General features: G+C 38.2%; 1 protein-coding gene and 1 long non-coding RNA gene across 2 annotated transcripts in view; one reads left to right on the top strand and one right to left on the bottom strand.

The window, feature by feature from the left end:
- gxylt2 (glucoside xylosyltransferase 2) overlaps nt 1-15,486 on the top strand; it is a 39,042-nt gene extending 23,556 nt beyond the window's left edge. Inside the window, exons 3-7 of the mRNA XM_061923957.1 lie at nt 882-1,013; nt 5,191-5,442; nt 5,694-5,817; nt 9,693-9,865; nt 14,465-15,486. Of these exons, the coding sequence (XP_061779941.1) occupies nt 882-1,013; nt 5,191-5,442; nt 5,694-5,817; nt 9,693-9,865; nt 14,465-14,641 (858 nt within the window). The 3' untranslated portion in view covers nt 14,642-15,486. The remainder of the gene's footprint in view (nt 1-881; nt 1,014-5,190; nt 5,443-5,693; nt 5,818-9,692; nt 9,866-14,464) is intronic.
- The window catches only part of LOC133571010 (uncharacterized), a 56,698-nt gene that overhangs the window by 34,344 nt on the left and 5,528 nt on the right, over nt 1-16,826 (bottom strand). The window contains exon 3 of the long non-coding RNA XR_009810263.1: nt 14,439-14,566. This is a non-coding gene — a long non-coding RNA (uncharacterized lncRNA). The remainder of the gene's footprint in view (nt 1-14,438; nt 14,567-16,826) is intronic.

Raw genomic sequence — 16,826 nt, forward strand, 5'->3', positions numbered from 1 at the left:
GTTGCGTGTATAATTTTGTTCAGTGTGTATGTTCATTCATTCATTCATTTAAAAAAAAATGTGTTTTCTGCAAGAAAAACCAAAATTATTCTCCAATAAATGCATTTTATTCTAATAACTTCGGGTCTCTGATTGTTGGATTTAAATAATTTCTTATTGAAAACTTGTTTTCGTACGATTCAGTTTTTGTCTGATTTTTTTTAGAACACATTATTAACAAAAACCGGGGAACTACTATACAATATATCAAATATTGCTAGTGTGTCAAAATGAGTCGAAATCATCCTCATGTTTAGGCAAGTGAGTTGTGTTTTTGTGAGCTTAGAAATGGCAGTACACAATTTGTGTTAAATAGAAATATCGGCCAATGATCAGTATCAGATGATTTTAATGAAACATTAAGTGATCGCCATTAATGCTTTTAAATGCCAGTCACCAATGCAAATCCCCTCTGGCTGATACTGAGAAAATATAAGGTAAATAAAGTATCTTAAAAAGGGTCGTATTATGATATTTATCTACATTTAAAACATGTAAACATGTCCTTGTGGTCTACATAACATGCAATAGCGGTTCCTTGGTCAAAATGTTGCATAGATTATGTTTTACAGACCGTTTTTACTCTGGTTGGACTTTAGAATCACAATTGTTGTTCATCCCAAAACTATTTGATGGAATTGAGGTCAGGGCTCTTCCACTCCACACTCATCCAACCGTGCTTTTAGGGATCTTGTGCGACCTTGTGTAAAAATATTTGGGGGCATGAATCCGAAGGGGGATTAATCAATGGTTAATTAATTAATTGTGAAATACATGAGAAAAAAATGGCAATGAAAGTCGAATATTAAATGTATAGTTTAAAGAAAGTTCTTCTCTTCCAGCTGAACCAGTGGCCTCGCTTTGTCACATCTAAGTTCCAGTACAAGCTCTACCCCATCACCTTCTCAGTCGGGAACCCTGACGAATGGAAGAAGCTCTTCAAGCCGTGTGCCGCTCAGAGACTTTTCCTCCCTGTAAGACTGCAGAACTTCTTATTTCATTTGCACAATGTGATTTAAATGATAAAAACTACAATACAAAAACACCACTTCATCCTGCCTTATAGTTTATCCCTAGCTCCGTATGTTTATCGATGATTTCACACTGTGTCCGCGGCATTCTCATGGCACTAAATCCAGTCGTTTAATCAAGTGCGAAGCTGTGCTGCGTATTGATTTTGTCTGTCAGCTGCTGTTTAATGAAATGACAACACCCTGTAATAACAAATATATTGCAGGAGAGACAAACCCATAAGTGTTTTTCTCTTACTGCGAGTCAGTAAGTCCATTCGCATAACCCATCGTTATGGGCCGGTTAAAAATTATTTGAATTTATTCTTCGGTGTCAATTATATTGTGTTCAGTTCACTTTGGAGTTCATGTTGATGCGTCTCTGCATTTAAATGAAATACAAATGCAGCTCCATTTACACTGAATATTGATCAATAGCATAGGACAGGATGAACTCTCGACTAAAGTGGGAATGACGTGATGCGGGTTGTGTGATCATATTGAGCTTATAAATTAATTTAGTATAAACAAGACTATAAGTCAGGGATGTGAAACTCGTTTTCATTGAGGGCCACATCGCAGTTATGGCTGCCATCAGAGGGCTGCTTGTAACAGTGAATAATGTATGAATTTGCCTCTGGATTTCATTAATAATTGTGTGAACGCTCCAAAGCATTCACACATATGGTTTTCTACACGCACTCTACTTTCCACATTTTTCCCGATTCAAACCGTTCCAACTTCGAATTGTTCAGCCTATTCGGGAAAAAAATTCCCAGAATTCCCGGGACATTTTTCCCCATTCAAAATGAATCGGACATTTTCAAACTTCCACCATTTCCACATTCTTCAACCGATTCAAACCATCCCACCTTCAACACATTCCACCATCCTGGAAATCTAAACTACCGTATTTTTCGGAGTATAAGTCGCACTGGAGTATAAGTCGCACCTGCCGAAAATGCATAATAAAGAAGGAAAAACAACATATATAAGTCGCATTTTTTGGGGAAATGTATTTGATAAAACCCAACACCAAGAATAGACATTTGAAAGGCAATTTAAAATAAATAAAGAATAGTGAACAACAGGCTGAATAAGTGTACGTTATATGAGGCATAAATAACCAACTGAGAACGTGCCTGGTATGTTAACGTAACATATTATGGTAAGAGTCATTCAAATAACTATAACATATAGAACATGCTATACGTTTACCAAACAATCTGTCACTCCTAATCGCTAAATCCCATGAAATCTTATACGTCTAGTCTCTTACGTGAATGAGCTAAATAATATGATTTGATATTTTACGGTAATGTGTTAATAATTTCACACATAAGTCGCTCCTGAGTATAAGTCGCACCCCCAGCCAAATTTTGAAAAAAACTGCGACTTATAGTCCGAAAAATACGGTACCTTTTTTCCAAGTTCAAAAGAATTCCAGGCTTTTCCAGAATTCCTGGTTTTCCAAAATCATATTTCCACTCTTTTTTCTGGCGACTACTCCTTCCACATTTTTCAACGCATTTCAACCGTTCTACTGTCAAAACATTACTCGTAATCAGGACAAAAAACAAAATTGTTTTTTGAACTGGAAAAAATCCCGGTTTTCCTGAAATTCCAGGAACTCCATAATACTTCCGTAATATTTCTCAAGTTCAACATGTTACTACTTCAACATTTCTCGACCAATTTGAAAAATTCCAACACCAACCATTTCAACTCATTCAGATCAAAACAATATAAATTACTTTAAAAAAAAACAACTGGTTTTGTTTAATAAAATTCTACCTAAACATTTTAATAAAGGCAAATACAAATAAGGCAACAAGAGAAGTATCCCACACTTTCCTTTTGTAAAGTAAATCTGTACAGCAGATATGGAAATCTACATCAACTATATGTTTAACCTGAGTAGCTGGACAGGACAGTTTAAAAAAATAAAAAAATAATAATAAATAAATAATAATTATTATTATTTTTTTTTTTAAATAGATTTATTTTTTTAATCATTTAGGAATCGATGTAAAAAATAATCAAGAGTCATTCAAAAATTAGTTTTTTTACACCCCTACCAGTTATACATTGCCACAATTGTTTTGAATGGAGAATCGTGTTGAATTGAGAATCGATTCTGAATCGAACTGTCCCTCCAAAGAATCGTAATCAGATTGAATCTTAGGGTGCCCAAAAATTCTTACCTCTAATTAATGTTCTAGATATAAAAAACATTTTAAACACAAAACACATTTTATAGAGAAAAAATATGGTTTTACACGTGAAATGCATATAAATGGCGCATGAAACGTAAATAGTGACGTTTAACATCACTTTTGTGAAGGGTCAAACGGAACAAAATGTGATGAATACACCTTTAAATAATGACTAAAAATGTCATTAAATAGTTACATTACATTTTTGAATACATAAATGTGTTATTAAATGTCGCATTAATATATTTAATGTAAAAGTATATTTAAGTATTTAATTATTATATTTATTTTGTATTTATTTCAATAATTATTGCATAATTTAAGAATGTATTAATTTATTTCATGTACCCGTGTGTCAGCACTTCAGGAATTTATTTTTTCTATCAAAGTCAGAGGGCTTGTCCTAACACTTGATTGGATACCCGGCACTTCCAATTGTCTGTGAAACTTCCACCAGTGTGGTGGAGGAATACTGGTCGATATGTGGTTCCGAAGTAAATAAATTCCTCTACTTTGACGGCCACATGCTCTGGGCCAGTAGGTCTTACTTTCACATACTCCGTAAGGTCTAAAGAATCTACCGCCAGCTTCGGAAAAAGTACGAGTATGTCCTCCTTCGCCGCCATGTTTTGAAACTCTTCCAGAGATCCAGGTTTTGGATTAAAGCAATCGTTGGACGAGATTTTGTGTTAGCCCCGCCCATTGACTCCGATGGGTGAGTTTGACAGACATAATACATTTGTGAATCGCTGACACACAGGCTCATGGACTATTCAAATAAATAATTAATAAAACCATTAAATAAATCAATAATTGATGAAATGTACTTTTACATTAAATAAATTAATGACACATTTATGCATTTAATTCCAATTATAATCGATTAATGACACATTTAAGAAATTATTTCAAGATTTATTTATTCATTAAATTTGTTTTTTTCTTAGGCTCCCTTGTGGGTTATTTTGCGGTCTTACTTACAGACTGAGTCACCAACCAACGTGTGGGATTATGTGTCTGTGTAAGAGTCCACATTTCAAATTGTTTTTGGAAACTGTGGGCGTTGTGTCCTCCGGACCAAAGAGGATTGTTATAGGTGCAAAGTTCAAAAGCCAGCATCTGTGATGGTATGGGGGTGTATTAGTGCCCAAGACATGGGTAACTTACACATCTGTGAAGGGAACTTTGATGCTGAAAGGTACATACAGGTTTTGGAGCAACATATGTTCCCATCCAAGCAACGTTATCATGGACGCCCCTGCTTATTTCAGCAAGACAATGCCAAGCCACGTGTTACAAAAGCGTGGCTTCATAGTAAAAGAGCGCGGGTACTAGACTGGCCTGCCTGTAGTCCAGACCTGTCTCCCATTGAAAATGTGTGGCGCAATATGAAGCCTAAAATACCACAACTTAAGCTGTACATCAAGCAAGAATGGGAAATAATTTCACCTAAAAAATTCAAAAATTGGTCTCCTCAGTACCCAAACATTTACTGAGTGTTGTTAAAAGGAAAGGCCATGTAACACAGTGGTAACAATGCCCTTGTGCCAACTTTTTTGCAATGTGTTGCTGCCATTAAATTCTAAGTTAATGATTATTTGCAAAAAAAATATTAAGTTTCTCAGTTCGAACATCAAATATCTTGTCTTTGAAGTCTATTCAATTGAATATAAATTGAAAAGGATTTGCAAATAATTGTATTCTGTTTTTATTTACGAAGTACAACGTGCCAACTTCACTAGTTTTGTAAATTTTTACTCCTAAGGATGAGCTTTACAACAAACTATGGACATTTTGGTTAGTATTTGATTGACCGATAACCCTGCAAGTCAGCTGTGATAGACTCCAGCTCACCCCTGACCCTAATAAGGTATATAAGATGGATAGATAATCATAAATGTTTACAGACTGTAAATATGCCGCAGGTCATCCTGAAGGACGTAGACTCACTGCTGTATGTGGACACTGACATGCTGTTCCTCCGACCTATGGATGATATCTGGAGTTTGTTCAAGTCCTTCAACAGCACCCAACTCGCCGCGATGGCTCCGGAGCACGAGGTCCCCAAGATTGGCTGGTACAGCCGCTTTGCACGCCATCCTTTCTACGGGGTGTCTGGGGTCAACTCTGGCGTCATGCTTATGAATCTTACAAGGATCCGCAGCACATTGTTCAAGGTTAGACCAAAAACGCTGTGTTTTTGCTTTTGTATTCCGAGCTCAAGTGGTTGGCTGAGAGCGGGATGAGTGGGTCTGATTGAAGCTTTGTGATTGATTACCATGCAAGCATCTTGCGCCTCTTCCCTCAGAACTCATTTTAGCCACTCTCCAATTTGCAGCTGGAATGCAAATGTATCCAGCCTTTGATTTGTTTTTGCTAAAAAGCCGCTCTCTCAGCCGTGCGCGAGTGAACGCTGTTGATCTTTCAGAACAGCCTGATTGCCGGCGGTCTGTCCTGGGCGGACCTCATACACCCACTGTATCAGAAGTACAAGAACCACATCACATGGGGAGATCAGGACCTCCTCAACATTATCTTCCACTACAACCCAGGTAGGCTCAGAAACATAATATAACTATGTGTTCTTAAGAATTACTACTCACAGACAATGTATGCATTTACAGAGACTACCTTTACATTGACTATATTGCAGTATTACCAAAAGCCATATGTTGATGATAAAAACAATTTTCTTTTAATAACAAATAATGTAAATCCCTCTGTTACAGGGTCAAACTAACCCCCATCGACTGCCAATAATTTAAAATGAAATAAAAAAAGTTAAAGGGGTCATATTAGAATTTTTTCTAGTTTTAAAACATTTAATTTTGGTCTACATAACATGTAATGATGGTTCTCTGGTGAAAAATGTGTATAGAATTTGTTTTTCAGACCTTTTTGTAAGCCGTATTTTTGCTCCCTTTCATAACAGCTCGTTCTGAGAGGCGGAGTTGTTAAATGCAAATTAACAGAATCTCCTCTCTGGTCAACAAAAACACCATGAAGATTCTAGCGTGAACTCTCGTTCAACCCTTTTACCCTTTTCGATAATGCATGCACCTCCAAAACCCTCAAATCTAGACTCCAAACATCCCAGAACAAGCTAGTCAGGTTACTTCTAGACCTCCACCCGAGATCACACCTCACTCCGACCCACTTCTCTGAAGTGGGCTGGCTCAGGGTGGAGGACAGAGTAAAACAACTTGCACTGAGCCTAGTCTATAAAATTTGCTACACCTCCCTGATACCGAAGTACATGTCAAACTACTTCCATAACGTAAATGACCGCCATAACCACAACACCAGGGGGAGCTCCACAAACCACGTTAAACCCAGATTCTGATCTAACAAAGGTCTTAACTCATTCTCCTTCTATGCCACATCAATATGGAATGCACTCCAAACAGGTGTAAAAGAAAGTGCATCTCTATCCTCCTTCAAAACCGCACTAGAAGAACACCTCCAGGCAACTACAACCCTAGACTAACACCCTCCCCCCACCACATCCCACCTCCCCGGATTGTAAATAATCAAATGTATATACTTTTTCTTATGCTTTCTGAGCTCACTATGTTCACTGCTCGCTGTACATATCCTACGAAGTCAGACCTACACTGTTACTATGTCCATTTCTCAGATATAAAGTTAAAAGTTAAAGTACCAATGATTGTCACACACACACTAGGTGTGGCGAAATTATTCTCTGCATTTGACCCATCACCCTTGATCACCCCCTGGGAGGTGAGGGGAGCAGTGGGCAGCAGCGGTGGCCGCGCCCGGGAATCATTTTGGTGATTTAACCCCCAATTCCAACCCTTGATGCTGAGTGCCAAGCAGGGAGGTAATGGGTCCCATTTTTATAGTCTTTGGTATGACTCGGCCGGGGTTTGAACTCACAACCTACCGATCTCAGGACGGACACTCTAACCACTAGGCCACTGAGTAGGTATAATAGTATAATTGTTGATGACTGAAGTGCTGATAGCAACCCAACCTAACCCCCCCCGCCCAAATCCACTGCGCATCCCACCCCCTGGATTGTAAATAATGTAAATAATTCAATGTATATACTCTGATGATTAACTTGTGTGATAACTGTATTATGCTGATAGTATATATTTGTACCATGAATTGACTAACGTGGACCCCGACTTAAAAAGTTGAAAAACTTATTCGGGTGTTACCATTTAGTGGTCAATTGTACGGAATATGTACTGTACTGTGCAATCTACTAATAAAAGTTTCAATCAATCAAAAAAAAACCTCCTCACCACAACCCTTCACGCTGAGTCAGCATTCGCCGCTGCCCCGAAGAAATGTTTTGTATTTTTTTTTAGCTTTTTTTCTTTTATCGTGCACTTATAGACATCGATGACCGCCACCAGCCATCTGTTTTTAGGGACTTTCACCACAACACAACATCCTAGATGATATAGCGAGTGCTCAACTTTACCGTGTCTTTCTCTCCCCAATGCTAAATCCTGGACATATACATGCGTATATTGACAATAAAATGCATTTTCTAGTCTACATCATGGACGAATAGTATAATATAATATATAATAATAGTATTATATACTTATACTTCCGGTTCAAGGCATGAAACAGGAAGTACATTAATTACAACCCACAGCACCTGCAGTGATTGAACTCGTCCAAAAGATGGCGCCGTAGCACAAACAATAACACACCTTTTCAGTGTCTCCTGTTGCGTTATATGAAAACTATTTGTTGAATACAAAACATTATGGCCGTTAGCAAAGAAAACACTATAAACTAGCTGCGGTGTTTTAAAAGTCGCAGGGTTCAAATTGAGGGGAAAAAGTAGCGATTTATAATCCAGAAATTACGGTATCATTCCTTAAGGTCTATTATTAGACAAAGTTGTCAGCCAAAAAATATGATGCCTTCTCCGTCTCCCAATATCCTCTTCTTAGTTTTCTTTTTTTTTTTTATCCAATTCTAAAGTAACAAACATGTTTTTAATTTTCGAACATGCATACAGTTACAATGTGGAACATCACATAATAGCCATATAACAGATAATGTGTAACTTATGGCAGGACTTACTGTTAATTATATCTCATTTTCGAATTTACTTCACATTCCAGGTTCCAAGTTAGGGTTGCAAAATTCCGGGAATATTCAAAATTGGAAACTTTCCATGGGAATTAACAGGAATATATGGGAATTAGCGGGAATTAATGGGAATAAACATTGAATGCAACATGCTAGATCTTGCAGCATGACTATTAGCTAAAATAACCTCATTTAATGCAAATTCAGTAGAATTTCAACCCTTCACTGTGCATTCCTCCATCACATGTGCAGTGCATTCTTCCATCACATGCACAGATAATTCCCAGCATGCTAGACACTACAGCAGGGCTATTGAGGCCACACTAGTATTTGAGCCCAAGGACTTCATCCAGTCAAGTAAGTTTTGATGATATTACTGGGGCAAATATATTTGTTCTGATGTGTGGAGACATTTCACCCCAACCAATGTAGGCAGAAAGGCTGTGTACATATGCAAATACTTTGCAAAGAGCTATGTCAAAAATGCCACAAAGATGCAGCAGCATATAGACAAGTGCCCAATAATATATCATTATTGTAATTCCCCATTAAATCCCATATATTCCCATTAATTCCCATGGACGGTGTGTGAATGTGAGTGTGAATGTTGTCTGTCTATCTGTGTTGGCCCTGCGATGAGGTGGCGACTTGTCCAGGGTGTACCCCGCCTTCCGCCCGATTGTAGCTGAGATAGGCTCCAGCGCCCCCCGCCACCCCAAAGGGAATAAGCGGTAGAAAATGGATGGATGGATGGTGTCCAACTTTGAATAATCAAAAAATGGTCAATATTTCCAAACTTCCCGAGCTTAACTTCCCGTGGTAAATTTCCGGAAACTTTCCACCCCTTTGCAACCCTATTCCAAGTTGTCTATTATTACTGTCGACCCTCGCCACATTGTGCTTCAAAGTTTACAGCTTTGTGCTATCGACAATTTTTTTTAAGCGTATACTATGTATTATTGGACTAAATTAAACATTTTCAAGCATAAAAATGGCTTAATGAAATAAAAATACCAATACTACAGTAGTATTGGCCAAGAGATGAGACCAAACCAATCAGAGCGCGCTGTTCAGTATCGTGGCCACTGATTGGCTCAGCCTCAGCCAGTATTACTATATTCGATTAAACGTTTGTAAAGGTGACTATGTGGGTTGAGGGCTCTCATAATGTTAATAACTGTATTTTGGAGGTCCTAAACAGTTTTTTATTACTAGCTAGGAAAATATTAAATGTATGATTCATATTTATAAGTATTTACCATTCTGAGGCCCACAACCAAATTACAGCGATAAACAAGGGTTTACTGAATAGTATATAAGTAAAATACTGTGTTTTTGTTTTTTCCAGAGTGTCTACTCATCTTTCCTTGCCAGTGGAACTACAGGCCTGATCACTGTATGTATGGGAGTAACTGTAAAGGAGCCGAGGAGGAAGGGGTCTCCATCCTCCATGGCAACCGTGGAGTGTATCACGATGACAAGCAGCCGGCCTTCAAAGTAGTTTATGATGCAATACGTGACGTGAGTATTCTGGAGGATGCTCCTTTTTACGGTTGAAAACGAGTTTAACGTCATTAAATTGCTTTGTCAGTACTGTACTGTGCTTTGTGCTAATCTCACTCCAGTGAAGTTTAATAGACCGTGTGTAATGAACAAGTTGTAGTAGTTCCTCATCACCAGGACTAGATGGGACCAACAGAATAGCCCACCTCAAACTGTCAAGTGCTGAACATTGGAAACTCCCATCGCATATTCATATTAATTTTTGGTATAGCAATAAATAGTGATTTTCGTCATAAAATGGTCTTCTGTAGCTCTTGGTTTAGCAGCACATTCCAGACATGCTAAATACAGAGTCGAGATCGACCAATGTGTTTTTTTCAGGGCAGATACCGATACTGATTATTAGGGCTGCGAATCTTTGGGTGTCCCACGATTCTATTCAATATCGATTCTTGGGGTCACGATTCGATTATAAATCGATTTTATTTTTTTTTGTCGATTCAACGCGATTTTCGATTCAAAAACGATATTTTTCCGATTCAAAAGGATTCTCTATTCATTCAATACATAGGATTTCAGCAGGATCTACCCCAGTCTGCTGACATGCAAGCAGAGTAGTAGATTTTTGTAAGAAGCTTTTATAATTGTAAAGGACAATGTTTTATCAACTGATTGCAATAATGTAAATTTGTTTTAACTATTAAATGAACCAAAAATATGACTTATTTTATCTTTGTAAAAATATTGGACACAGTGTGTTGTCAAGCTTATGAGATGCGATGCTATTGTTCATTTTTATTTTTTTATAAATGTCTAATGATAATGTCAATGAGGGATCTTTAATCACTGCTTTGTTGAAATAGTAACTAATATTGATACCGTTGTTGATAATACTCATTTTTGTTTCACTACTTTTGGATTGTTCTGTGTCGTGTTTGTGTCTCCTATCAATTGCTCTGTTTATTGATGTTCTGAGCGTTGGGGGCCGGGTTTGGTTTTGGAATTGGATTGCATTATGGTATTGCTGTGTATTGTTTTGTTGGATTGATTCATTTATAAAAAATAAAAAAAATAAAAAAAACATTTAAAAATCGATTTTTGAAAAATGAGAATCGATACACAACGTGAGAATCGCGATTTGAATTCGAATCGATTTTTTCCCACACCCCTACTGATAATCCCTTGTCAAAGAGGTATGTCAAAATACCAAATATCGCCACCAATAATTTGTCGATATCTAATATGCAGAAGACGCAAAATACTCTCAGTCTTGATAAATCACATTGCGAGTACTGAATGATGATATTTGCATGCAGTGTTGTGGGTGTTCTAATTATTAGCATATATTCATCATGCAGACATCATGAAGACAGACACGCTAAATGGATTGCGCACTGTATTTTGCTCATTTAGGAGACCAAGTCCTCTGCACACGACCTTAGTGGATAAGCTTTGCACACTTTTTAGAACACGCGAACCTTTGTAACTCATTTTCATTACAATGCATGTTAATGTATGTACATTTGGCGGCTAATTGCATATATTCTGCATGATCATGAAGACAGACACGCTAAATGGATTGTGCATTGTATTTTGCTCATTTAGGAGACAAAGTCCTCTGCGCACGACCTTAGTGGATCAGCTTTGCACACTTTTTAGTACACGCAAACCTTTGTTACTCATTTTCATTACAATGCGTGTTAATGTATGTAAATTTGGCGGATAATTGCAGCAGATCTGTGCTTTTTTATATATCCGCCTTTGTGTTCTTTAATGTTTCCCCTCTTGTTTTCATCTGTTTTGCCTTACTTTGTGTGGATTTTTTAAAATTGCAACCACACAATTTACCCAATTTACTTCCTTAACGTAAATGACCGCCATAACCACAACACCAGGGGGAGCTCCACTAACCACGTTAAACCCAGATTCCGATCTAACAAAGGTCTTAACTCATTCTCTTTCTATGCCACATCAATGTGGAATGCGCTCCCAACAGGTACAAAAAAAAGGGCATCTCTATCCTCCTTCAAAACCGCAAAAAAAGTACACCTCCAGGCAGCTACAACCCTAAACTAACACCCTTCCCGGATTGTTAATAATCAAATGTAAACAATCAAATGCAGATACTTTTTCTTATGCCTTCTGATCTCTCTCTCTCTCTCTCTGATGACTGATGATAACAACCAAACCTAACCCCCCCTACACCCCGGATTGTAAATAATGTAAATAATTCAATGTGATTATCTTGTGTGATGACTGTATTATGATGATAGTATATATCTGATAGTATATATCTGTATCATGAATTAATTTAAGTGGACCCCAACTTAAACAAGTTGAAAAACTTATTCGGGTGTTACCATTTAGTGGTCAATTGTATGGAATATGTACTTCACTGTGCAACCTACTAATAAAAGTCTCAATCAATCAATCAAAACCCATTGTGGGATGAATAAAGTCAATCCTATCCTTTCCTATATGCTCCCGAGAGCACGCATTCTCTGCGGTGAACGTTTGTTTTTCACAAAAGAGCTTTTTTGTTCCAAAATCTTAAACTCTGATAAAAAAAAAATATATATCCAAAACAAATGTCTCCTTCATAGGACGCCTGTTCTCAGGACGATAAAAAAAACACGTTTACCATGGTTTGTTACCTTCGTTTAATGCATGCATGTGAAACAAAATGAGGTAATGAAGTTCCTTTGGTCTGAGCTACTAAATATATACACACTGTAATAGATTTTTTATCCACTCACATGAAATCAGTGGCAGTTCTTCAATTTAGGATGCATTTATAGATGCTGCTTTTCTCTGCTCCACTGAGATAAGACACTTAAAAGCCTGGTGAGCACACGATTAGGGTAATTACACAACCCCGCATGCAGATGGAATTTGTGTTAACATTTTTTAGTTGTGGTGTTACCGTATTTTCCGGACCATAGGGCGCACCGTATTATAAGGCGCACTGCCGATGAGAGGGTCTATTCAGGTCTTTTTTCATACAAAAGGCGCACCGGATTATAGGGCGCATTAAAGGGGTCATACTATTATAATTTTTTTCTAAATGGAAAACTTTCTTGTGGTCTACATAACATGTAATGGTGGTTATTTGGTCAAAATGTTGCATAGATGATGTTTTACAGATCATCTTCAAGCCACTTTCTGACAGTTGCTTCAGAATGCGCCGTTTTGTGGGCGGTCTTATTTACGTGACTCACCTTTGACAGCGTCTTCTCCCCGTCATCTTTGTTGTAGCGGTGTAGCGTGCAAGAACGGGAGTGGAAGAAGTGCCAAAAGATGGAGCTAACTGTTTTAATGACATTCTGACTTTACTTCCGCGGCTCACTCGTGCGATAACAACACCGGAAATGTGTCCCTTGAAAAACCGTTCGACCGGAACTCTCTAATAACTAAAGTTCCTTGGGTGAATAATGTAAACTCACTACACCGGTATGTATTAGCGCTTTCATGGCGAGTTTACTGACAGATATAAGTAAGAACTTTACACTACTTTATATCAGCGGAAAATGAATGTCCCATAACAAGAAGATAGAGAATTAGAAGCTTATCGACCACGGGGTCGGCACAGACTACAAAGGCGGATGCTCGCAAACTTTCAGGACTTATGCAGATCCCAAATACAGATAAGCAGGTACCAGAAGGTAAGAAAAGTTGCTTTTGCTTAATATTGCGAAACAAAACGCCAGATATGTCTTACCTTGTAAACACACCATAATAATACTCGTATGTTGAAGCACAGTACAATCCATCAAGCGGTGCGGCTTCACATTTTGATAGATTTTTGAGCGCCATGTGTAATGTTCTATATTTTCAATGGTACATATTAGGGCTGCAACTAACGATTAATTTGATAATCGATTAATCTGTCGATTATTACTTCGATTAATCGATTAATAATCGGATAAAAGAGAAAAACTACATTTCTATCCTATATGGTGCCAGCATACTGGCACCATACTTATTTTGATTATTGTTTCTCCGCTGTTTGTACATGTTGCAGTTTATAAATAAAGGTTTATAAAAAAAAAAATTTTTTTAAATACAAATAAAAAATTGCCTCTGCGCATGCGCATGCATAGATCCAACGAATCGATGACTAAATTAATCGCCAACTATTTTTATAATCGATTTTAATCGATTAGTTGTTGCAGCCCTAGTACATACACAATTTTGGTGTTGTTTACTTGAGTCATATTGCAGTCTACATGTATATCTTATGTGTGACTGCCATCATATTGCAGTCTACATGTATCTCTTATGTGTGACTGCCATCTACTGGTCACACTTATCATTTCATCATATACCAAAGAAAATAGCTTCGAGGTCGGTAAGCACAGCCAAAATTATTCGTACATTAGGCGCACCGGGTTATAAGGCGCACTGTCGAGTTTTGAGAAAATGACAGGATTTTAAGTGCGCCTTATAGTCCTAAAAATGAGGTAATTACAAGAAACAGCTTTGGCAATAACTAAGTTTGTGGTCAAAAGCTTATTTGCTATAGTGGACAATCCTATTTTTGGTAGGTGAATGTTGGTAACGATTGACAATGAAAAGTGAAACAAAATCTTACGTCATGTTTTTTTGTTACTGCTCCAGTTCCCTTTTGAGGACAACATGTTCCAGTCGCTGTTCTATCCCATGCAGACCAACTTCTTGGACACGGTCAACACCCTGTGTGGTCGGATTCCCCAAGTTTTCCTGAAGCAGATAGAAAAAACTATGAAGAAGGTGTTTGAGGAGAGCGTGGTCCGACATATGAGGCCGCACAACTGACTGTCGGAGCAACGGACTTCCTGCTTATTGTGACCAAGGACCACTGTGCAGAGGACTCTGTCTCATGTCAGCTATTTGAAAAGAACGGTCTTTTCCGCACAAGGACACTGTTGTGGAATTCGGTATTATCGCGTTATAAAAGGGATTTTTATTTTTCTCTCGTTCTTTGATCATAATCACTTTTCTTCGCCATCAGAGAGCTAAACCGCACACTCAAAAATGTGAGGTTTGGACCTTGGGAGGCTTTTACTGCAATATAGTGAACCAATGAGCATAATGTGAATGACAACTTGAAATTCGAAGCCTGTGGTTAGCTGGGATGTTGCTGGCTTACAGTATCGAGTACAGTACCAAGCAGAAGCAAGATTTTTATGTTACAAAATGCACTTTGGAGAGACATTATGTCCACATTACAGCACACCAAAGCAAAAGTGCAAACGTGGAGGATGTGCCACATAAATATTGTTTACTATTTCAGGATAATGAACACTAATTGGCCCTAGTGTGTGAATGTGAGTGTGAATGTTGTCTGTCTATCTGTGTTGGCCCTGTGATGAGGTGGCGACTTGTCCAGGGTGTACCCCGCCTTCCGCCCGAATGCAGCTGAGATAGGCTCCAGCACCCCCCGCCACCCCAAAAGGGACAAGGTAGAAAATGGATGGACGGATGGAACTCTTCAAACATTTGCCTTTGAAGGTTGGTATTCTCGTGTCTTGTATGTGTATGTTTAAAGGACATGCATATGTGTTGTGAAGTTGGTCCGTACACTATATTCAAAACCTTTAACTGGAAACTGACAATGGTTGCAGTCAAAATGCGTGTCCGAATAAAACAATGCAATTGAATGAGCCACTCTTGGGTGATTTATGAGGACACAAATCAACAAATAGCAGTACAAATACTATTTTACTTACAAACCCCAAAACCAGTGAAGTTGGCACGTTGTGTAAATGGTAGGGGTGTAACGGTACACAAAAATTTCGGTTCGGTACGTACCTCGGTTTAGAGGTCACGGTTCGGTTCATTTTCGGTACAGTAAGAAAACAACAAAATATAAATTTTTTGGTTATTTATTTACCAAATTTGTAAACAATGGCTTTATCCTTTTAATAATGGGAACACTATAATAATTCTGTCCACGTTAATCAACATTAAACTGCCTCAAATTGTTGCTCAGATTAAATAAAATGACAAAGCTTTTCTTCTACATATAAAAAGTGCAACATTAAACAGTTTCAAGTCAACTCAACATGCTTAATTTATTACAGCATTTGGGAAGCCTGTAGTTGATTTATTATGTAAATGTTATATTTTTATCAACATGTGATAGCAGGGACCCTGCCATTCAAAACTAGGCTGCTGCATTACTAATGATTAATGGAACCATAGCTGAAAAAATGGTACAATAGCAATAGGAGAAGCTATTCATCCCTGAACACCATGGAGTTCATGTAGGCTTAATGGTAAATGGGTTGTACTTGTATAGCGCTTTTCTACCTTTTTTAAGGAACTCAAAGAGCTTTGACACTATTTCCACATTCACCCATTCACACACACACATTCACACACTGATGGCAGGAGCTGCCATGCACGGCGCTAACCAGACCCATCAGGAGCCAGGGTGAAGTGTCTTGCTCAAGGACACAACGGACGTGACTAGGATGGTAGAAGGTGGGGATTGAACCAGTAACCCTCAGATTGCTGGCACGGCCACTCTCCCAACTTCGCCACGCCATCCCCAATGATGCAGTTACATTATTATATCAACTATCAGAGACAGAAACTCTTCATTTAACATAATGTCCTTTTTTGCTGCTTCAACACAGCTCAATCAACACAGAAATAGGTAAAGTGAAATAACAGACAGACAGGGCTTTGCTGTCCGTAACACACACACACCGCAAAATGAGCTAACGTTACGCTAAAAGCGAATTAGCCTTCACCTCAAGCCAGGACTGCGAGCGAGCTGAGCTGCCTTTTATATTTCTAGAAGGTCAACGGGCTCATAGTAATGTTACTAGTAGTTGACTGGGAGGTGTTTATTATCATTTGGGGAGAGTCCGCTGCCTGATGCTTATCTGCAAAACGCTAAGCACTGACTACATGTGCTCTGAATACGCACTGCTGATTGTCTGTTACCGCTCTGTTTGTAACCAATCAGATGGTTGTGTGGGTGGGACAATGC

The sequence above is a fragment of the Nerophis lumbriciformis genome, linkage group LG28 (assembly GCF_033978685.3).
Source record: "Nerophis lumbriciformis linkage group LG28, RoL_Nlum_v2.1, whole genome shotgun sequence".
Taxonomy (NCBI): domain Eukaryota; kingdom Metazoa; phylum Chordata; class Actinopteri; order Syngnathiformes; family Syngnathidae; genus Nerophis; species Nerophis lumbriciformis.